The following is a 22,770-nucleotide window of genomic DNA, read 5'->3' as shown; positions in this document are numbered from 1 at the left end:
AGAGTCACAATGTGCCATTCTATATTGAGTGTGACTGGATTAACCCTTTGAAGCACCACATTCATCTAAGTAATCTTTTAAAAGTTTAGCTTCTACATGCATAGGACAACCGGTTAATGCTATTTTGGGAAAATAATCATTGAGAACCTATGAAATGCTTCAATTTTGCCTGAGTAAAAGTTGTTGAATATTAAATCAGGTGGTACTAGTACATACAGTGACCATAGTACTTTTAAGTTTAAAGTTTTGATTTATATGTTCCATCTGTCTATACTGTCATATTTCAGCAATAGGTCTGATTTGTGTCCTATTTGTTTCAGAGCTGCAATGCATGCCAGCATTAAGAAATTGGTCTTGCGGTTATTGCGTTAATAGGTATAGAGATTATTTTGAACCCTTCTGACATACTTGTTCATTACTGTTTTGAATGGATTTCGTGTATCTGAAATGCTGACGTAGGCCTAAATGACGGGGCAGAATATGTGGATTTTACTTTGTGGTTATGCACTTATACATATATTCGCTTAAAAATTGTACTTTAACAGAATGAGTCAATTCTACCAACTCAACAGCCGAAGTTGGAAAACGTAAGGCTTGTGACGGAACATCTATGCTCTTAACATGCGTAATGTTTTTTTCTGTGAATGTCTTTGTGCCATGAATTCTGACTGGAATCCAGATAGTACGTATGTAGAATGATCAAGAATGTCAAGGGAATAAATTTAGTACCTGTGGGGTAGTACGTATTGGAAAGTAGGTGATTCGAATAACAGGTTAAAATGATTGTGTAGTAATGCAATACATATTCCCAGAGTACTGATGTGGTAAGATTGCAATGTTTCTCATTTATAAATTTCGTACTATTGATTAAACTTGGCAAAGTTTGGGGACGGGGTGGAAGTTGATACGAAAGGTATGAAAAGCTTCGTAGTTTGAAAAAGGTGCCAATAATAGCAAAATATAGGATAGAGCACTCCTCCAGAGAAGTGTCACCCACGCAGTGAAGGAATGTTACAGGCAAGATTCTGCTGTAATTTTGTTACTGTTATGTTTGTGTTTTCGGAATTTAAGCGATATTGTATAGGTTACTTCTCAAATACAGTAATATGACAACATACATCTGTCGCTGAATACATGAGGGTTATTTATAGTTTGCAGATATCTAACCTGTCAGAATTTGGATTCATCTGTGGTTACTAGCCCAAAATACGAACAATTGAAATCTACTTAGTGGATTCTATTTCGGTTATAGGGCCATGTAATTTATGTGAGTAAAAACCGTAAAATATAATGTATGTCAAAACAATTTATTTGCTCATGGAAAAAGAAAGTCCCCTACTAAGAGGTCTGCATTTGCTGGGGGACAGGGCTATAATGGAATCAGAAATTAATTTTCAGGATTTCAGATCACGATTCAGACACTTCTTTTTGTAAAATATTTTGTGGCCAATATTACTTAGTGGTTGTGTTAGGAGAGGAACATAAAAATTCACTTGGCTGTCAGGAACAAGCATCATGTTTTAAGAGCAATGATAACTGATGAACCATTGTTTTTTAAGTGCTGAGGTATGAATTTGACTGAATATCAGTTTTGTACAGACTCATGGTGTTGTATGAAGTTTATGTTAAGTAGCTTTTAATTATTGCTGAGTTTTGTGAATATTAATGATAAGTCAAATACTGTTTTTATTTCCAGGGAAGGATATGGATGCTTTTGGACCTCTGACATTTTCTCATTCTTCAAAAAATGCGTTTCATCGTATCTTCAAAGATGAGAAAATAGCAAGTTGCCTATTCTGCACAAAAACATTTGTACTACCACAGGATAAAACATTGTTTTCAACTCATTTGTTCAGATGTCATCAGTTTAAGATAGCAGACACAGAAAAGATAGCCAGTGTGAGCATGTGAGTGTGTACTGAACTACATTAAGATGGTGAATGCCTGGGCTGTTGGTACATTTAACATATAAGCTGATGTCAAGACTGTTGTTTCCTTAGCCAAGTCACTGGGGCTTGTTTGAAATGCTTTCACTTCACATTTAATATTTCTGATTATGAACATTTTAATGCCACTGTTTAATAAACTGTCAGATGTATAAAGATATTAGAGTACCTAATAATAATAATAATAATAATAATAATAATAATACGCTGTTGTAAAATAAAATTATATAATACATGTAATACATATTAAAAACAAAATGTATTCCGGAAATAGCTGCTGCCCTATGTACCTTAGGGACAAGGTCTGTCTCGGGTACATAGAATTACATACCCCATAAAGTGGTGAAGAGATGGGATAATAATAATAATAATAATATAGTTTTATCCCAATCTCTTGTTTTATATCATATTGTCTGTGTGTGAGTGTGTCATCCTAACAATTTTAGACCAGTTGATGGATTTTTATGAAGCTTTATCTTAAGGCCATTCCACCATTATACTTTTAATATACAGTCAATAATACCAACATGACATCCATATGAACTGACATGGTAGCAATGCTGATGCCATGTCACAGAATGCCATAAAATGTAATATTAATTTAAAGTGAAGCATAAAAGTAATTCCTCTTCCAGATGTATATAAAGTTTCTCAAAGAGAAATTTAATGTACCAGTAATTCTTTCCTCTTCTGAGGTCTTACTGTAACAGTTAAGGATGCAACAAATGTCTTCAGGTACTGTGAGTATTGGAGATCACGATTCCAGACAGAGCCACCTGAAAAAATATGTTCAAGGATGATAAGTGATACCAGAGATGATGGATCAAGGGTGAGCTTTCTTCTTCTGGGAGACTTTGTACCTGAAGATAAGAAGCTGAGAGAAGATCTCCAAAATAAACAATTGGTTAGTCTCTGATGTTCATGTTGAAGATATTGCCTGTTCATAAGAAGCCCATTTTTGTAATATCTTTCTATAAATACCATAATATAATATACTGTTTTCCCTATGTTAATGTTTCTTGATCTAAGGTATTGCACCCATTTCAGGATTTAAATTTAGGTCCACACATGGAATCTGGACCCCAGTTCAGTGCTCATGTGAATACAGCATGTGTAGTTCATCATTTAAGGTTTTTCTGGATTTTAGGTACAAAATGCTTGTTTAACAGCCAGACCTTAAATGGGTATCTCAACCAACCAAACCAACCAAAGAAGCTAACTGAGGGCAGAGGCCTGCGCAAGCGCAAGCATCGTCCCTACCTAGGTGAAACCATTCCTGCGCACAAGACGCATTGCTGGAAATGGTAAACGGTCGTAATATAAGAACGGAAATTTTGCTAACGCTAACGGGGTTTCGTCGTGGCGGGAGCCTCGACCATTCAAACTGGGATCTGTTGCTGCTGATGGGAGGTTATCCCGTCAGGCAAGTTGTCGAAGGAATTTGGTTGGTTGGGTCTCTGGGGTATGAACCCAGAGAGGGAGGGGCCGTTTCGGCTGAAGGCCTCTGCGGCATGGGGGGAAGATCACTTCAGCTGATGGCCTCCATGATCTGGGGTAAGGGTGGCGGGCCGAGCCCCTATTAAGTTATATAACAGATGACATATAGTGAAATGGGTATCTCACTATATGTCATCTGTTATATAGAATTATCATATTGTCTGTATAGAGATGGGCATTAAGACAACAGACCATAGAGAGAGAGGACAAAAGTTTTTCACGTGGATGTCTGATGTGTCGGCTTCAGTTCATTGGCTGTCGTGCGGACTATCTGTGCCATCTGTCCCTTTTGCACAATCTGCAGCTTGGACGACCAGAAAATCTCGTGTTTGTCGATGAGCTACTGGATTTAATAGAACTGAAAATTCGAAGGTAAGAAGAATATTGTTCCAGATTGTTGCAACAGTGTGGGGAGGGTTTCAACAGAAATTTAAAACAGACATGAATGTGTGTAGAAACACTGTTGGAATTATTTTTTACAGTTTGTATATCAAGTACATAATCATGATCTTAAGTGCCATTCTCTTGCGAGTTATGGGATTTAAATAATCTCTCTATAGAAGACTTCAATGACATTACACAGTTCTTTCTACAATTTTTTTTATAAATATCTTACTTAGGTGCATGATAATGATTTATGAAAGTGATTCATCCTTGAAAATGTCTTTTTTGACATGCTAGTAAAACAGAACTATCTATTTTTGGCATATTTTTCCTTTCAGCTCTTCCTTTATCTGTTAAATGTTACATTCTGTAACTTGTTTTCATTAACAATTTTTTAAAATCAAGTTTTCTGTAAAATGAAATGACAATCATGAAATCTGCGGACAAACTTTAATCTTATAAGGTTTTATTTCATGTGTTCTGGCAGCTTGCAGTGCCTGTTTTGTTCCAAGATCTTCAAGAACCAGATTGTTCTGAAGGAACACATGAGAAAGAAGCAACACAAGAAAATTAACCCTAAAGATACTGAATTTGACAAATTTTATATGATAAATTACCTTGAGGTGGGGAAGGATTGGCGTCAGATTCAGGTAAATTCATATTATAGTTTGTGTATATAGTTTGTTGAATTTAAATGTGTTTTTATGGGTAATTGAACTTTACATTAATCATCTTTTTTTCTCTACCCACACATCCTGCACCCTTAGTATGCTGTTTATTAAGACATGAAATATGGAACAGGAATTTTAATAGGAAATATATGTATGTAATGCATGTTTTAAGTAGGATTTGAGGTTCTCATGGTGGATTGTTGCGCCATATAGTCTGGTAGAAGTTTATTGACATTTCAGAGGTACTTCTACCAGGCTACACAGCACAACAACCCAGATGACATCCATCTTCAGAATGTGCTGTATTTTGAATCATGTAGGTTGGTTGCTGTCAATGTGAATACCCATAACACTTTGATCCATTTTCTTGCAGAATGAACCAGATGATGAGCTGTCCAATGTGGAAAACTCTGACGGTTATGTCAGCGATGGGGACTGGTCCGACTGGCAGGAAGATGAGGATCCGGTAGTTTGCCTGTTCTGTGATATATCATCTACTTTTGACAACATATTAAGTCATATGAATGATGCACATGGTTTTGACTTCACAAGAATCTGTGTTGAGACTGTTATGGATTTCTACCAGCAGGTGATTGGTACTTGATTTGTTATTTAATGGAAAGTAGTTGTTGTTATTATTGTTATGCATTCTGTATGCATTAGTGTATGTGAAGAACAAGTTATGGGCATGTCTGTCTGCTGCCTATTTCAGCTGAGTTGGAATACAGGTGGTGGTGGTTGTTAAGAATGTTTTATGGGCACGTGCCATCTTCCACTTGAACAGAAGAGGTATGAGTACTAACTGACCAGTTGATATTTGAAATGGTAACAAATTGTGTTTTCTTTGCAGTAGACACTGAATTTTCTGATTGCCGTTCTAATTTTGACCAATATCTATTCTGCTGAAGGGAGTGATGTACATTTTTAATTGTTGCGTGTCCATGGGTGTGTGTCCTTCAGTTTGTAAATGTATCAATTCTACGCATTAGGCTCTGTACGAACTTGGTGGATAAAAAAATCAAATAATTAGATTATGATCATGTTTTCACATCTGCTGTACCAAGATTAAATATTAAGAGAGTGGAACCAGTTGGACAACTGAAAAATTAAACATTTTGAACTCTTTGTGAATATTCTAAAATACTCATGGGTACCCAGAAACCTCCCTTCTGAGGGCACCAAGGTACCTGCAGGCATACAGTTGGCAATCCCTGGTATATGATATAGCTTTATATGTACACTCACACAAAGTAACTGGTGTTTCCAGGTGAAGGTAGTGAATTATGTGAGAAGACAGGTCTATACAGGCCACTGTCCATGTTGCAATGAGACACTTCCCAATAGGGAAAAGTTACTGGAACACATGAATGTGAAAAATCATTTTGTTATGCCACAGAAGCAGCTATGGGACCATCCAGAGTAAGTGTAGCACTCATATTGACATATTTTATTATATTTTAACACTACAAAGTGAATTGTCACAGTAAATATAATGAAATAAATTGCAGAATATATGTTTTACAGGTATTTCTTTCCTACTTATGAGAATGACAGTTTTCTCTGTCACTTGAACGACTGCCACGATGATATAGCTGAACTGCATCTCACCCAGCAAATGTAAGTTTAGTGCGAAATGTATTTGATAAAGATATCCAGAGAACTCCAGCCAATACCATTACTGTGAACTCCACTGGACTTTGAGATTTATATATAGAAAGTAAAATTGTTTTCTTGGATTTTTCACATTAGTTATTGAGGTCTTTTTGAAAACTTCTGGGAACTGTTTTTGTTATACAGAAATGAAGCACAGAATAGAGACATTAGGAAAATGGCATATGTAGTTACTCTTTGTGGCTTGGCACTTCAGGTAGGAAGTTGGCTTTTTATCTGTACTGTGAAATTGATAGACTAATTTTGTGGAGTGGTTAACATGTTCTATTTGAAACTGTGGAAGACAGCTAAAGAAACCCATGATTTGCTAAAACTGCATTTGGAACTGTAAATGCAAAGTCATTCTAATACATACTTGGGGTTTAAAGACGGCCAAACTTCTAAGGATGATGATGATGATGATTGTCCATTGGCATTGCATAATGGAGAATCACTAACTCTCATTTGCAGTAAAGTTTATGGTAATAGACAGAGGAATTATGAAGTTGTGACAGAAGTCAGCAGAAGAATTTCATTCATCTGACATGTGCCAAATGACTTTAACCTTTATTGACCTTGTGTCACCTCTTACACATAGTGCACTGGCCATTCCTTGTTGTGTGGTGCACTAGCATATTGCTACACTGGTGAACCTTGTACATAGTTAATGTCTGGCGGGCATTTCCATAGCTCAAGGATTTAAATCCTTTATTCCTTTATGGAAAATATTAATTGAAGTTGTAGGTATTACAAGGGCATATGTAAAGTTTGTTCTGTAGGTTGTGACAGTACTCTGTATTTTGCATAAGAAAAGTTCTTTGCCACAACATTCTACCGGTTACCTATTCACCACATTTCCACATATTACCTTCAATCCCATCTTTCCCAAGAACCATAAAAAAGAGCAAATACTGCAAGTCCCAAGGTTCATACAAATTGAACTGCAGGAATCCCAAGATAAGAATATCAGAAGTGCTTCAACTGATAGCAGTACCACTGAAATTACTAGGTGCTTTTATGGAAAGACTGAATTTTTAGGAGGATAAATTTAAGTAAGTGCTTTTACTACCAAAATCAGTTCTGAAACTTTCTAGTGGAAACTCATTTTGTTATGATTGTAAAATTTTATTCTAGTCTGGATTATTGATTTCTTTATTTTGTTTTTAACCATAGGAAAGAGAAATGCCAAGTTGGAAGTTGCTGAAGGAAGGAGATAAAGAAGAATTTAAATAATTTTTGCTCAGTGTCTGAAGTCATAGTACAACAACAGTTCAGTTCACCATAAAATAATTTTTAATGGAGAACTTGTAGGAATATAAATGCTGAGATAATGACCTAAACAAACAAACATCATAATTATATTACCAAAATCTTGTGTTCACATATTTTGTATATTTTTCAGTAACTACTTGCCTGCCACATCACCAGCTGAGCTGTCATAACCCAAACATGGCTGTCTTCTGGGCACTGTGTAGTCTGGTAGAAGTTTACTAGCATTTCAGAGGTATTTGCTGCCCTCTGAAACGTTGGTGAACTTCTACCAGAGTACACAGCACTGCAACCCAGAAGACAGTCATCTTCATGCTTACTGCCTTGTGAACCTCAAATCCTACTTGACTTAATCCTAACTTCCACCATGAACAACAGGGTGGCAGTGTGGGTGTGATAGTAATTACAAATATTGAATGAACAATTTATGTATAAGAACTGTGTTAATTAAATTCCTGAATGACAAATGAGAACTGAGATTTAAGTTTCTCAAGCAATGAGTACTAAGACAGTTGTCTTCCAGGTTGTTGTGCCTTGTAGTCGAGTAGAAGTTTACTGATGTTTCAAAGGTGCTTGCTGCTTCCATCATCAGGGAAATGATAGCCTTGATGATGAAGGCAGCAGGCAACTGAAATGGTACAACAATACTGAAGACAGTCATCTTCAAAAATAGAATCATGTCTATTGCAGATTGAAGTATAAGGGCAATTTGCAGATAGCCCATTCTGTGATAGGCTGTGAACTTCCTTTGCTGGGTCAACTTCTGGAGCTATAGCTCACAAACAGGAAACTTGCAAGGACATGGCCAGAAACAGAAATGATTAGGGAACTCCACAGTCCTGATTTATCACAAATTTTGTAATCCTTGTCTATGATCTAAAGTTAAAAATTTGTTTCTATATGTGGTGTTGTATTCAGTTTCTATTTATCGATAATTTATTATTTCTGTAGCACATTTTCACAACTGATATTTGTTACTCTCTGATACTTCATTCAAAGAACATGTTTGCTTATTCAGAACTCCCCAGCATACTGTTCCTGTTTGCCTCAAAACAAAAATGTTGGGTTTAAATGATAGAAAGTTGCAACATTTCATAACAAATGAGTTTTTCCATTTTATTCTCTGGAATAACAACTCTTAATCTTCCTCATGGTATATATTGATATAAATCAGGTAAGTGAATTAATGGACATATTAATCATTGCTGCTGGAATGTTGTAATTTAACCCATTCATGATGCTGGAGTGGTAAATTATCCAGCCTTCAGCATTTTTTTCCCCTTTGCCTCCATGCTTGTTAATTTATACTGTCATCTTGAAATGAAAACTCCTCTTACATATATATTGCGATAATAAAGTAACTGTACCATTTAGATAACAAAGTACTGATTGTACATTTAATTTTACGTACTTAATGCCTCAGTGTGTTTTAGTAATTTAATCGACCATATGGCATGCAAGTATAGGATAACATTAAAATGAATGAGATGGGTGGGTCATGTAGCATGCGTGGGGAAATCAGAAATGCATGCAAAGTCTTGCATTAGATGTGTGAAGGGAGGAGACCACTCAGGTATAGATGTAAGGATAATTTTAAAATGAAGAAATAAAATAGGGTGGGATAATTTTGACTGGATTGATTTTATGGGCTTTTGTGAACACAGTATTGAACCTTCAGATTCCTTGAAATGTAGGACATTTCTTGGCGTGTCAAATGACTATCACACTCTAAGAAAGGCATCAGTTATGAAGTTTGTTATTTGATTAATTATATTCTGGCTATGGTTTCTAATATGGGCTGAGCACATAAGTACTCCACACTTTCAAAATGATACAGAAAAGAAATACAGTGTATATACCAAGTTAGTGGAAGTAGTTGAAACCGTAAATCTTACTAGATTTGAAAAAATAAGTGACACCACAATCTAAGAAACACAGGAAACAGTTGTCACACTACCAATGTCACTTCCTGTGCAGGAAGTGTGTATCTGTCTCTGATTAAGATACTCGCCAGTCACAATGGCTGAGAAAAATATAGCATGCATTCAGTTGTTCACCAGTTCCCATATCTTGTGGTACAATGCCATTCATACTCTTAACACTTTTACAAATTATATTTAGAGTTATATCTAAAGTCAGTTCAGAGGGTGCCTGTCCTTAGTCATTCTAAATTACTTACATTAATTGAAAACAAACGTGTTTCAGTATTATATATGCATTAGGCACAGTTAATAATGCAATAAATGTTTTGTACATTTTAAATCAAGGTTTACATATTTACATACTTTCATATAGTGGTTTGATGTGATTTTTATTTATTTTGTAAAATAAATGAGTAAATTCTTCTAAATTCTACTGGTGTGTTGTAAACAGTTGTGTTATTTGGAATATCTCATATTCTTGTACAAAATGAAGTTGTGTTCTGCTTCATGTGTGCTCTTGATGTTTTTCACATTGATTCAAGACATCAGTTCTTGTAAGTATGATAGATTTTTAATTTTTAGGTGGTCTTCATGCTTTAGCATGAGCAAAGATTACCTCAAGAGCCTGTCTGTGTGTTTGTCTGTCAGTCACATTTTTTCCTAGGAGGTAGTAACCTGGAACCATGGTTTTATTGTTGGAACACATTGTTGTGCAGCAGGGGAAACCAAGGTCATTGTCATTTTAAATGGATTCCCCCCCCCCCCCCCCCCCCCCCCCGTTTGGAATGGAAACATGTCCGACTGAAAATTTCTCCTCTCTTCTTTATCTTTCCAATCTTTAGTCTGCTTTTATTTTGTGAAAACTAGGCACAAGTCTTCATGGTTATGTTTGTCTGTGTGTGTCTGTTCAACTAAAGCAATTTTGAACCAATGGTCAGATTTTCATTAATTATTATGTTATGGGAGGCCACCCCATATTAATATTTATCCCTTGAATAGTTATGTTGATGGTCTGGGTTGTGATACCATGTGGACTCATAGGTAGATACCAACATCTTTGTTTTCAGCCCCAAAGATAGAGATAGTATGTTTTTTCAGAATCATTGATGTCTACCTACAAGTCCACATGGCATCACAGCCCAGAAAAACAACATTGACATCTTTACCACTGTGAGAACTCCAAATCTCACTCCTCGAATGGTTAATTTACTTAATCATTAAAAGAAAGTTGTTCCAAATGGGAAAATTGTAGTGTAGAATTTCCCATAAGAGACGAGGAATAAGGACTCGACATGCTGGTTCACATGAATAAATAATGTATTTGCAGTAACAATAATTAGAGGAAAATGCCCGCAACCAATCTTATTGAACGGCAGAGTGCGGGTGATGTCTAAAGGTCGCACTGCAAGATTCAAATGTGACCAAGCATTCCAGCTGTTGGGAGAAAAGTATGCAACCTGTCTGCGTGGGAAATGGGATACAATCTCCATTTGTGTTAGTAAGTGAAAAATTCTCGAGTATTACGTCATAATGGCACCATTTACCTTATTTATAAATTACAAATGGCATAGTTAAGTGTGTAGCACTCATGATCTGTATTTGGTAGGTCTTGGGTTCAGTGTAGACCAAGAGACCAGCTATCATGGTTGAGATTTTTTGTGGCTTTTCTCAGTCCCTCTAGGCAAATGCCAGGATACTACTTGAAATTGTAGTGAAAGAGTTGATGACAGGCTGATAATGCAGTGATTGTGAAAGGGAAAATGGTAGTATGGTCCAAGTCATATACTGATATTTATCTGTCAGTTCAGTCAAGACCACCTGAGATTCAAAGCAGGTACTCCCTGAATTGATGTTAAGTGTTCCACCCTGGAACTATCCTGATTATCAGTGTTGGTGAGTATGACAGTAAGTTGACATAAATTCATTTGGTCACTGTTACTCTCTTTGTATTAAGGTATTTCATTATACTGTTGTAACTTGAATCATAAAAGCTGTACATTTTTCTTTGTTAAGCCATGAAGGTGCAAAGATGGGACATTTATTCATTCTTAAACAGTGAATGTCATATCAATGCAGGACCAGAAATATCATCAAGTTGTGTGTATCATTTATATAAATGAATTACTCTGTCTTCAGAGTTGAGGTATGTCATTATGTTCTGAAAAATTAAGTTGAAGATTTCTGTCTTCTGGGTTGTTGCGCTGTGTAGTCTGGTCGATATTAACCAACGTTTCAGAGGTCATACTGCCTCCGTCATCAGGGCGATGAATATTCAGACTACACAGCGCAACGACCCAGAAGACGGAAATCTTCATACTCACCGCTGTGAAAACCTCAAATCTTACAAAAATTAAGTTGTTTGAACAGCACTGAGACTGTTACCAGTTTTTGTAAAAGGATTAATTACAAATTATTTGTTACAGAATCAGGTTGTCTCTCATTGCCATTCCTGAAAAATGGACAGATAGTCGAGAGCTACCGAGGGGCAGTTGTCAAGTTCCTGTGTAACCCAGGATATGCTTTATTTGGATCATCATTTATGTATTGTAATGGTATTGTGTGGAATGGCACAATTCCTGAGTGTAAAGGTGATGTTTTCCATTTCAAGTTAAAATGTCTGTGAAAACATTCAATAAATATGTTTAAAATCTTTAATAGAAACTATGGGTACTAAATTCCTGCATCATGAAATTATTTATTATGTAATTGCATGTATGTATGAAAACATTATATTTGGATACAAAGATGATTCGGTTGAAGCTTCATGCTAGAAGAGCATATCATCATATTTACATAATGAGAGATATTTTGTCTAACAACCTAAAATAATGGGATGTATGCCAGAAGGGCATAATGCTGATGCTGCTCTTCACAGAGATATATACATTTACACTTGAGTGTATGAACACTAATAATGCACGGTTGTCAAACCAGATAGGTGTAAGAAATTAGTCTTCTGTAAATCAGCCATGTTGTGCCCAGATGCCCTTGAAATTAATTATAGTTATGAACTCTAAGAGTATGTAAAGTATTATGCCAAATCCGTGGTTGGAAATATGGGTGACATTAATTTTCCAATAATGTTACAGCCTCTGAGAAGATGGTTCAGACTTGGTGTGATTTTGAGTCACAAGATCTATGTGGATGGACCCAGGATCCACATCACAACTTTGATTGGAGCAGACAAAATTTTCAAACACCTTCAGGAAATGTTGGAACTGGCCCCTCATATGATCACACCCTGGGGCCAGACAGAGGTGGTTAGTTGTTCTACATCTGATTTTTAGAAATGCGTATGTATGCAGTTATTCTTATAACTGGGGCTCAATATACCCACTAGTCTGCTCGTATATATTAATATAAATTGTGTGTTTGTATTCGTGTATGAATGTATGTGTGCATGTATAGGAATAGGGGATTTAAACCCTTGTACTATGGCATTTTGGGCAGAACTTTATTTATTTTGTGGGTTAACAGTTTAGCAGTGTCACAATGCATGAACAGTAAAGGTTAATATTTGAAGTCTATATAAAATTGAATGTATTAAATATGTTATGCACACCTAAATCAAATATCCACAGATTTTTTCAGTCCACTTTAGTGTGCAAAGTTGAGGGCACTTAAATGAAAAGGTATGACAAACAAACAGAGAAACTTTAATGCCATTTACCCTGAGATACAAACAGGTTCTTGTCCTAGACAGAACTGTGATAAGAAGTTACATATCTTTGACTACTATTTCTGTGCAGGATACTACATGTTCATAGAGTCATCAAGTCCTCGCCTGGAGAATGACACAGCACGTCTATATTCTCCCGTTTTCACCTCACAGTTGACGGCGAGTCAGCCATCTTGTTTTATTTTCTGGTATCACATGTATGGAGCTACAACAGGTATGTAATGTACCTGAATGGTATTTTCAGGTTTGAAATTTCTCTATTACATTAACAGAAGTAAAGCATGGCAGATTAAAATGATTACTTAACATTTATTTTCATCTTCATTTGCTTCTTTAGACTCGCCCATCAACAAATTTAAGTTTCCTGTTTTCTGCGGCATACAAATGTAAGGCAAATGTAATTAGTACATTATATACAGTGTCTTGTTTACAGGCTCACTCCATGTGTACACAAAGGCAGAAAACACTGAGTTTAGTGCAGCACTGTTGCCAAGATTTGTCAAGTCTGGAGATCAGGGCAACCAATGGTATCAGGCTATTGTTTTGCTTCCCAGCATGAATGAGTCTTTTCAGGTATGTTAACAAAACTGTCTTCTTCTAAAAACTCTTAATAAAATGCCCATATTTAAATAAAAGGTTTTTTGGATGTTAGCCATCGTCTAATAAAATAATAAAATTGAATGACTTTTGGAGATAGAGTCCCATCTCCAAAACGTCCAGAAAACCTTTTATTTAAATAACTCACCATCGTTACAAATTTTTAGATTTGAAAATGCCCATATATTCCTTCATAGAGTTGAACAAAGGCATTTGATATGTAACAGATAACTAACTCATTTAGCAGAGGCCTTCTTGAGAAGCTAATGGTCACTTAGCTAGTCAAGAAATTTTATGGAACCCGAAGATTCATTATTATATGGGTGAATGATATTATATTTAGTAATGTGCCTATGTTATTACTTGTACAACTGAAGAAACATTACTTCTCTTTCATATGTAAAGTTTTGTTTATGAATAATAATGCTTCTTCAGTGTTAAGTTTATCGTTTTGAAAGACTCTATGCATGTAGGTGCCATCATCAATATAATACTGTATCATTCAGATCATGTCTTCATTGTATGCATTCCTCCCATATTTCTTTCCATTTTCCAAATGTCCATTCATCACCATTTAGCAATAGAAACAGTGTAGCGATTGTATGAACATTTTTATAATTTCTCGCTGCCATACTTCTTCCTCCCCTCTCCCTTCAATCAGATTCCGTAACTCCCACCGAGATAAAAATGTTTGGACGCTACTGACATGTTTGTTTTGAACTCATCATTTTTGGATCACTGAAAGGTGTAAGGGCTTCCACATTTCCACAGCGATTGTTACGGCGTTACCCATTACTGTGTGCACAGGTGATTATAGAAGCAGTTCGTGGTCCTGGATATGTCAGTGACATTGCAATTGATGATGTGAAGATTGCAAATGGGAGTGAATGTCTAGCATCAGTGACACATTTACCTTCTCCTACAGAATCTGTCAATCAAAGTGAGTCATTTGAAGTGATATACTGTTTATACAAGTACTGAGCTTGGAGACTTTTACTTTACAGCTGTAATTAATTGTCCAAATAAACCTACCAGGTTCATGTACTAGGCTGTGTTTTACCAATGCATTCACGCTATTGATATAATGATTTTCTGTGTCATTTAAATGAATTTATTTCTGGTGCTAGAGGACCTTTTAAATTAAATGCCAAACATATTGGAGTGGAGTGCTTTAAAAAGGTCTCTATAATTAGCTTATATAGCCACGGTGGTCTAGCGGTTAGAACGCTTGCCTTGTAATCGTGGGGTCTCGGGTTCGATTCCCGGCGGTGCCCGAATTTATAACTTGTGTTGGGCAAGGCCGTGGTCTAGGCAACACGGAGTTTTCCTCCGTGGCATCCCAACAATTACTCCATTCACACACAGAAGAAGGCAATGGCAAACCACTTCTGGATCATCTGCCAAGAACGTATATGAACAGGTCCCAGTCCGAGAAAAGGATGGAAGGATCCTGTTCATATGGACCTGTCATCAGACAGAACACTAAATAATAATAAAAAAATAATTAGCTTATATAAGTTGTATTGACTCAAATTAGTATGGCTGTTGTTAGGAATATTTATTACTTGCCTGTAGGTTAAGGTAAATTTGTCATTGTGCTTAATTAAGCACAACACCATGCAGACATATGGGGGAGTGGAGAAATAGCTCCACAAATTCTTAACTTTAGCCAGCATAACTTTATGAAGCTTCATGCATTAATACTGACCCAGTTTAGAGACTTTTTAACTGGACACTTCTTTCTTTATTTTAAGCCAAAACAAAAACAATTAAATTCCACCTGTACAGAGAGATATAAAAATTATGAATCTATGGAGTTGAAGGCATGATACTGACAAGATTTGTATAAAATTAAATCAGTTTGATGCAATGTTATATGACTGAAAAGGGCTGGTGTTTGACATTGTAAGGATTAATCACTGTATGTTGACATCTGATGATGACTGTCAGATGGGTTGTTGCGTCGTGTAATCTGGTAGAAGTTTACTTGATATTTCAAAGGTGTTTGCTGCCTCTGAAATGTTGGTATGTTTTTACTGGACTATGTGGCACAACATCCCAGAAAACAGCTATCCTCATACTTTCTGTTGTGAAAACCTGAAATCTCACTTATTGACATCTAACAATTATTTATAATTTATTCTGTCTCACTGAATTAATTTCTGTTTGAAAAAGGAAGCAGCAGATTTCTTCTGATCCAATGATTTCTTTGCAGTTATTAGTCTGCAAGCCACACTTCCATTTGATACCAGAGCAGTCTGAACCTTAAACATTATATCATTGCACATAACGAAAAATTTTCATTTTAAGTGTTTCTTTAATGAACTCAAAAAACCCATCAACAGTAATAACACAAATTTTTAAATGTTTATGGTTATGTGACAACACTTTTCATAATACAAAGTCTAGTTTTCATCTTATCTTATATAATTTTTTTAAGAATATGATTTGTTTTTATGTCAGATGGTGGTGGAAATGAGATCTATGACAGCACACAAAGCTGCAGATTACGATGCACAAGTACCATCACTGCACTTACTCGTACAACAGCCATAGCATCAGAGACACCTGTATTTGCAGAGTGTGAATGCCATGCGTTATGTCTACAAACAGCGACTTGCTGTGTTGACTATGCATCATACTGCATGCTGGGTAAGTTAAACTGTAATTTGTTAATTTGTTTGTTAAACAGTCCATATATTTGCTTATTTATTGATTCTGAAGGTTTCTGACGATGCCGTAATACAATCTGAATTGTTGTTTTCCGGACCTCGTAGGTCGTCTAACGTTATAAAATACACATTTCAAAGACTTTATATTTTCTCATCTTCACGTGTCCACTGGTCCAGTGATTGAGATCAGCTCTTTCTGATGGATCCCAGAGAGTAGGTGCCTCCTTCACAACACCTGAAGATGAGGACAGATCCAGTTCTCAAAATGTTGTGTATTTTATAACATTTGATGATGGACAAGGTCCAAACACCTAACAATCCAGATTGTATTTATTTACCAGTATGTTTATTTCTTTTGTTTCAGTGACATTAGAGCCACAGACAGTCTCTAAATCTGCAGTTATAAATCGTCCATATCACACTCCTCCGCCTTTACCTCCGCTTCCACCATACCCATCAGTAAAATTGCCAACATTTCCTCCAAGCACACAGAAGAATCTTATCCTCGAAATGTCTTCAGAACTACCTAAGCCAGTGGAAAATACAGAAGCGCCACTTATACATTACAAACCCGTCGTACCGCTTTGGACACGAGATGGATTAAAAGAACATCTGAGTTTAACAACAGAGTCAAACGGACGTATCCCTATCCCAAGTGATCCTACGCCTTTAATCTTACAGCCACCCACTGCTGTACACATACAAAAAAAACCATTAGTAATTTCTCAGAGTGAGAAGCCAGCTGTAAGACTTACCACTGTGAAACCAGTAACCACCTCCACTGCATCACACTTCACGCTGTCCCATCTCACTGTTTCTGAAAGCCTGAATCCAGTTGTGACAGATTTAAACAAAACTGCTGTTACTAAATCAGTAAACATCTTAAACATTAAAACACTGTCCACTGCTTCAACGGCATTAAACATGCCAACAGTTCCCATTCGTAGGAACTCAAGTTTAATTTCTACAGCTTTACTAGTGCCACGACAATCTTCCACAACTCTTAAAACAACTCCTGTGACTCAAAATTATCCCAGAGTAACTCAAGTAAGAAGTAAACTTGTAGTTTTCTCAATTCCACCAGTGACAAAGCTTAAACAGACTGCAAGAACAAGTGCATCAACAGTGTCACCACTCATCATTCATCAGTTCACCACCGTTCCAAGTGAAACTCAGGATGTCACAGAAAGACTGACCTATTCTGAACCAATTACAACACCTCCCTGGATGACAGTCACAAGAGGTAAAGAAATTACAATAATATATTTGAATACTTTATTTTTTTCTCATTGATGCACTTTGATGTTTGCAAGATATCTTCCAAGTAAGTGACAATGAAAATTTGTACATTGAAACAAAACGTTGTTCTTAGATAACTTTATGGCTGTCATGATTTTCCTTGGTTTAATATGAAATTACATAGAAGTGTGAGATTTGATGTTTTCATGGTAGTGAATATGTTGACGTTGGTCTGCTGGGTAGTAACACCACGTGGACTTATAGGTAGATACCGACATTTTGGAGGAGCATACTGCTTCAGTCTTCAGGGCTGAAGTAATGATAGTTTTTGTTAGGTGTGAAAAATTATCGCCATTTATGTAATGTAAAATAATAAAGGATGAAGTCAGCAAATACCTCTGAAATGTCTGTAAAATTCTACTAGACTACATAGTGCAACAACCCAGAAGACAGCCAACTTCATACGTAACGACATGAGAACCAGAAGTATCAACGTTTTTGAATTATTTGAATGAATATAATAATGTCTGATAAACTAGAATTCTATTGATTGATTATATTTGTTTATGCTCTTAAGGATATTAACCATATTCTTCCACTAGTCTTTTGGTATAGTTGACCTCTGTGCTACATCAATGTAAAATGTTAATAATTAAATGCCTGATTAAAAACAATAATAGTACTTTGAAAATTTTCATTAAAAATGTGGTGTAGATTATGTTTTTCTGGGCTGTGATGCTATTTAGTTTTGTAACATCCTTCAAGACTATGCAGCCTAGATTATAATCCACATTTTCACTAGTATGAAAACTTAAATCTCACCTATTTGGTGAATGTCTAAAGAACATTTTGCAAGTAATTTCAAATGTTTTGTTTGACTTTATAGAAAGTTTTGAACAGGATTTTCATAAAAAATAACCATTTTATATTCCAAATGAGGTATAATTTTTGTTTTATGGAGATCAAAAATGGATACAAGCAAGGAGAGGACCAGATCCTAGGCAGAAAGATTTCCTGTCCATGTCAGGAATTGTTGGAATATTGGTTGCAGTAATACTGGTCATTATTGCAGTGGTGATTGCCAGTTACTTTGTGGTGAGAAACAGGTAATCCTTATTCAATATTTAAAGATTTTAATTTCATCTGATACTAAACAATGCTCTTCCCTTCATTGTGATATGCAAGTTAACTGACGTAGAATGTACTCGGATATGCGTACCCGTTACGTATAGAACGCGTCAGATTTATGGAATTTTATTTCCAATGCAGTGTGTTCTTGACTAAAAGTCATTGATCTTGATAGGCTTTCAGTTAATACCAGTGCAAAAATAAATGAGAAAATAAAATAGGTTGGAAATATAATTAAGATGAATATTTCAGAGGTTCCTAGTTTGAGTCAGGTTTCCCAGTAACATTCAGAAAACATGAAAGCTGTTACATGCAGACAAGTCTTCGAGTTAATTTTATTCTTCTTGTCACAGATAATTTTTTAAAAGATTTTGTTCTGTGCAGAAATTCTGAGCCATTTGTAATTCAGAAACTGCTCTGCCTTGTGGCCAGTGGTATTACAAATGTATTTAACCATGTCTCATATCTTATTCCTTCATCCACTGTATGTTGATTTTCCTGCGTGATCAGTTACAATGCTATTAATGTAGATGAGTGATATGAAATTTGGTTTTTTGAAGTGTTAATGCTGTTTAGTTTTTAATAGCCTGTCAGCTATGTTATTTCTCATGATTTGACACTGTGATTAATATAAATTACTTGTAAAAGTATGTAAATATCTGACAGGTGGATTTTAGCATTGGCAGCTCATGGAAAATATTTCAAATAGGATATGTGTGGATTAAGAATATTCAGCCTGTGTGAGACTTATGTCTTAATGCTTAGAAATCTAAAACGAAGACTAAATATCTATTGCTCATTTCTTAGATGCAACATTTCTCCAAAATTTCACACCATCAGCTAGCAAATAGTGAGTTACTGTTCTGTTAGTGTAGTGATTCACTGTGGTATGAATAAGCATGATTTAATCAACAACACTGACACTGGGGATATTTTCTCATTGCCTGTGTCATTCAAGGAATCTCCCCTGCTTATGGGTGTTATCCTGAGGGAATTTCAACTAAATGCCTTACTTTCATATAGTGCTGAGGCCAAAGAGTGCATTAACATTAGCTATCTGTACATTTCAGTGAGAAATCATGTCATGTATAGATATGAATAATAGAATCCTGGAGTTGGCTTCCATACTTTAACATCTCAACCAATCTCCATCATCTGTTAATTCTCCCAAATTTCCTTCCCTTGCCAAACAGGACTACAGTCTGTGGTTGGAAATCCACGTGCTAAGGTGAATATACAGTGTGTCCACAAAGTCCCTTCAGGGTTTTGAAAAATTGTGGCGCGCAAACCAATTGAGCTAGCCACATGCAGATTACAGTGAAACTCTGGAAGTCTTTTACTTAACTCAGTAGACCTCGATGTGGGCTCCCCTGGTAGCACGGAGAACGTCCAGATGATATTCGAGCTCTTGCCACGTTCTGCGAAGCGTGTCCGCTGGAATAGCCGAGATCACATTCCTAATACGGGTCATCGGGTCAAGTCCGTTAACTGGAGTTCGGAACATACTGCTCTTGACGTAACCCCACAGGAAAAAATCCAGTGGTGTGATGTCTGGTGAACGTGGAGGCCCAAGGCATTGGACCGTCTCTGCCGATCCATCTTCCTGGAAATGTCCTGTCTAGGTACGCGCGTACTTGCAGACCCCAATGAGGTGGAGCACCGTATTGTTGCAGAATGATATGTGGCTGTAAGTGCTCAATTTGTGGTACTGCGTACAGTTTCAGCATGTCCAGGTAGGTGTTCATGTTGATCGTCCGCTCTTGAAAAAAGAATGGTCCAATAACCTGGTCATGCATCACACCACACCACATGTTCACTTTCGGACTATCACGTATGTGCTCCCTAACAACACGTGGGTTTTCAGTGCCCCATGTGCGCACATTATGCCTGTGAACTTTACCCGAGACACGAAATGTTGCCTCGTCTGTGAGAATGATTTTTTTTCAAGAAGCCGATGCGGTCGAGCATTTATTCTGCAAAATGTTGACGTGCTATACCATCACCAGGTTTCAACTGTTGCACCAACTGAACCTTGTATGCACATAACCTCAACCTCATATGTAGCTCTTTGAGTATTGTTGAACATGGGAGTAACAATTTGCACGCCACAATTTTTCAGAACCCTGAAGGGACTTTGTGGACACACTGTACCTCTTCAGTGACCAAAAAAGGGGCACTGCTGATTAACAGGAAGTAATATTTACAGATATTTTCTTTATGGTCTATGATGTGGTTAAATGGCAAACTGCCTCATTTAAATTTGAAAGCATGTTTGATTATTTTTAGTTAGTAACATTGAAACTTTCTCTGTCATTACAGGAGGCATGTATACAGGCAGCAGCAAATGGCAGATGATTCAGATGTTAGATTCCTCACATCAGATGAGGCCCTTGATTTCAGTCTTGCAAGGCCAGTAGATAATGGTGATGATTACTTGTGACTCTCGCCGCTGATAATTGCGAATGTTGCTGATTCTCTTTGAGTCACTCTTTAAACTGGGTTAGTTAAAAAGAAATGTACCCATTCTGAATTATGACTGATGGATAGCCACAATGGGTATGTGTGAACAGTTTGTATTTATTTGTATCCATCTTAGGTTCTGGGTATTGATAATGTTGGAAAAATGTACAAGCTAACCTATTAATATAGCATCTTATATAGTATGTATAATATGCAATCACAATGAAGTATTAAGGTATTAAAATAGATGCCATCATCAGGGGTACCTCATGTTCTGAAACTATTAAAGGTGCTTGTCTATGCCTCACCAGGTCTCTATCGATCCAGTTCTTTGTACAGACGACCTGGCAGAGATTGGGTCAGAGAGAACGATTCGTGCATAGAACGAGTCCGGCAGAGACTGGTTTCTTCATACGGGGTGATGTGATAGAGACACCGGTTCTGACAGGGTTAGGTAGGGGAGAATGTTGATAATTTTTTCACAATTTTCGAAAAATAAAAAATGTGAGAAAATATCGAAGAAGCGCACAAAACTAATTTTTTTTTGAAAAATTGCAACTTCAATATTTTTTTCGAAAATTTAATTTTTTTTAGTTATTTTCGCTTTTCGTGACATTTATAACAATTTTTAAATTCTTTTAGAAAATTTCAAAATTTTGGAAGGGTACCAACGACAAAATTTTAAATTTTTTTCAAAATGTTTGAAAAATAAAAAATGTAGGAAAATGTCCAAAAAGCGCACAAAACTAAATTTTTTTGAAAAATTTCAAATTCAATTTTTTTTAGAATTTTTAAGACATTTTGCATCATTTTTTGATTTTTCGAAAATTTTGAAAAATTGAAATACAATTTTTGTTTTTCCTACCCGATCACTATCATAACTGGTCTCTAACGGACTTTTTCTCTGCCACACCTGGTCGGCCAGACTGTCTGCCACTACCAGTCTCTGCCGATCTGGGTCTGTCACCTGGCTCTGCTTGCAAGAGTGTGTGCTTCAACCGGTCTCTGCTTGAAACGTTCTGTGCCTCAGTGTCTGCTTTACAAGGTCTGTGCCTCATCGGGTCTATTCAGTGTCTGCTTGACTCGGCGAGTGCTTGAACCGGTCTCTGCCTCACACGATCTGCGCCTGTCTTTGCTTGACACTGAGCTTCATCCGGTCTCTGCTTCACTCTGCTTGACTCGGTCTGTACCTAAACCGGTCTCTAACGGACCAGTTATTTGCAGAGACGGCCTGGAAGAGATCAGATCATAGAGTGAAAGATTTGTGCACAGAATGAGTCCGGCAGAGACCCGGTCCTGTTATTTCTAGGGCAGATAAGAGTGCCATATTGCAGCATAATGCTTTGTATTATATAAAGTTCTATGATCAAACTTTGATTAAAGAAACTGTAAATACTTCGAGGTCTCATTCGATTAAAAATTGACATCTTGTATTCTGAAGTACACTGTAAACTGAGTGGATGCTTTTGCTGAAATGACTGCCCTCAGAACAGCACCCAAGTTCGTTCTCGTCTTCGAAAACCTTGCGACAAGTTTTTTATGGTTCCTCAATTAATGAGGTCTTATACATAATACAGCATCTTGAATTCCTTCATCATCAATTCACACAACACTGTCAAGTGCAAGTCTGTTTGTTAATCATTCAACATATTATTT

The 22,770-nt window shown here is 36.5% G+C and overlaps 2 protein-coding genes across 7 annotated transcripts; both read left to right on the top strand.

Moving 5' to 3' along the window:
* Nucleotides 1-572: 572 nt before the first annotated feature.
* LOC110833529 (zinc finger protein 277) lies at nucleotides 573-10,805 on the top strand. 5 transcript variants are annotated; one of them, XM_087356190.1, is made up of 9 exons: nucleotides 573-682; nucleotides 1,697-1,907; nucleotides 2,682-2,850; nucleotides 3,613-3,815; nucleotides 4,315-4,477; nucleotides 4,872-5,087; nucleotides 5,766-5,917; nucleotides 6,023-6,115; nucleotides 10,667-10,805. In XM_087356190.1, exons 1-9 carry the CDS (start codon nucleotides 622-624, stop codon nucleotides 10,677-10,679), a joined length of 1,281 nt encoding a protein of 426 aa, XP_087212316.1. In that variant the 5' UTR covers nucleotides 573-621; the 3' UTR covers nucleotides 10,680-10,805. The 5 variants fall into 5 exon arrangements, with proteins under 5 accessions (XP_087212316.1, XP_021927400.1, XP_021927401.1 ...); XM_022071708.2 differs by lacking the exon at nucleotides 10,667-10,805 and adding an exon at nucleotides 7,322-7,890; XM_022071709.2 differs by lacking the exons at nucleotides 573-682; nucleotides 10,667-10,805 and adding exons at nucleotides 689-824; nucleotides 7,322-7,890.
* Nucleotides 8,953-22,554, top strand: LOC110833522 (uncharacterized). Of its 2 annotated transcripts, none has more exons than XM_087356188.1 (11): nucleotides 8,953-9,893; nucleotides 10,667-10,837; nucleotides 11,763-11,927; nucleotides 12,429-12,596; nucleotides 13,089-13,232; nucleotides 13,452-13,591; nucleotides 14,423-14,555; nucleotides 16,079-16,267; nucleotides 16,652-17,530; nucleotides 18,488-18,632; nucleotides 20,974-22,554. In XM_087356188.1, exons 1-11 carry the CDS (start codon nucleotides 9,827-9,829, stop codon nucleotides 21,092-21,094), a joined length of 2,322 nt encoding a protein of 773 aa, XP_087212314.1. In that variant the 5' UTR covers nucleotides 8,953-9,826; the 3' UTR covers nucleotides 21,095-22,554. The 2 variants fall into 2 exon arrangements, with proteins under 2 accessions (XP_087212314.1, XP_087212313.1); XM_087356187.1 differs by having other exon boundaries at nucleotides 12,429-12,599.
* Nucleotides 22,555-22,770: the final 216 nt, after the last annotated feature.

This window comes from Zootermopsis nevadensis, unplaced genomic scaffold, assembly GCF_977971745.1.
Source record: "Zootermopsis nevadensis isolate Lab colony 2312 unplaced genomic scaffold, Znev_1.0 Znev_ptg000025l, whole genome shotgun sequence".
Taxonomy (NCBI): Eukaryota; Metazoa; Arthropoda; class Insecta; order Blattodea; family Termopsidae; genus Zootermopsis; species Zootermopsis nevadensis.
Note: the sequence above shows the minus strand (reverse complement) of the source record. Positions and strands in the feature narration are given on the sequence as shown.

What these genes read in the sequence shown, in the direction of transcription:
- LOC110833522 (XM_087356187.1), top strand. Translation starts at nt 9,827, where the DNA reads ATGAAGTTGTGTTCTGCTTCATGTGTGCTCTTGATGTTTTTCACATTG. An exon ending in CATGTATGGAGCTACAACAG is followed by an intron (nt 13,233 to 13,451) that starts GTATGTAATGTA and finishes TCTTGTTTACAG; the next exon opens with GCTCACTCCATGTGTACACA. An exon ending in TGCATCATACTGCATGCTGG is followed by an intron (nt 16,268 to 16,651) that starts GTAAGTTAAACT and finishes CTTTTGTTTCAG; the next exon opens with TGACATTAGAGCCACAGACA.
- LOC110833529 (XM_022071708.2), top strand. Translation starts at nt 622, where the DNA reads ATGCGTAATGTTTTTTTCTGTGAATGTCTTTGTGCCATGAATTCTGAC. An exon ending in ATCTCCAAAATAAACAATTG is followed by an intron (nt 2,851 to 3,612) that starts GTTAGTCTCTGA and finishes TTGTCTGTATAG; the next exon opens with AGATGGGCATTAAGACAACA. An exon ending in ATAGAACTGAAAATTCGAAG is followed by an intron (nt 3,816 to 4,314) that starts GTAAGAAGAATA and finishes GTGTTCTGGCAG; the next exon opens with CTTGCAGTGCCTGTTTTGTT.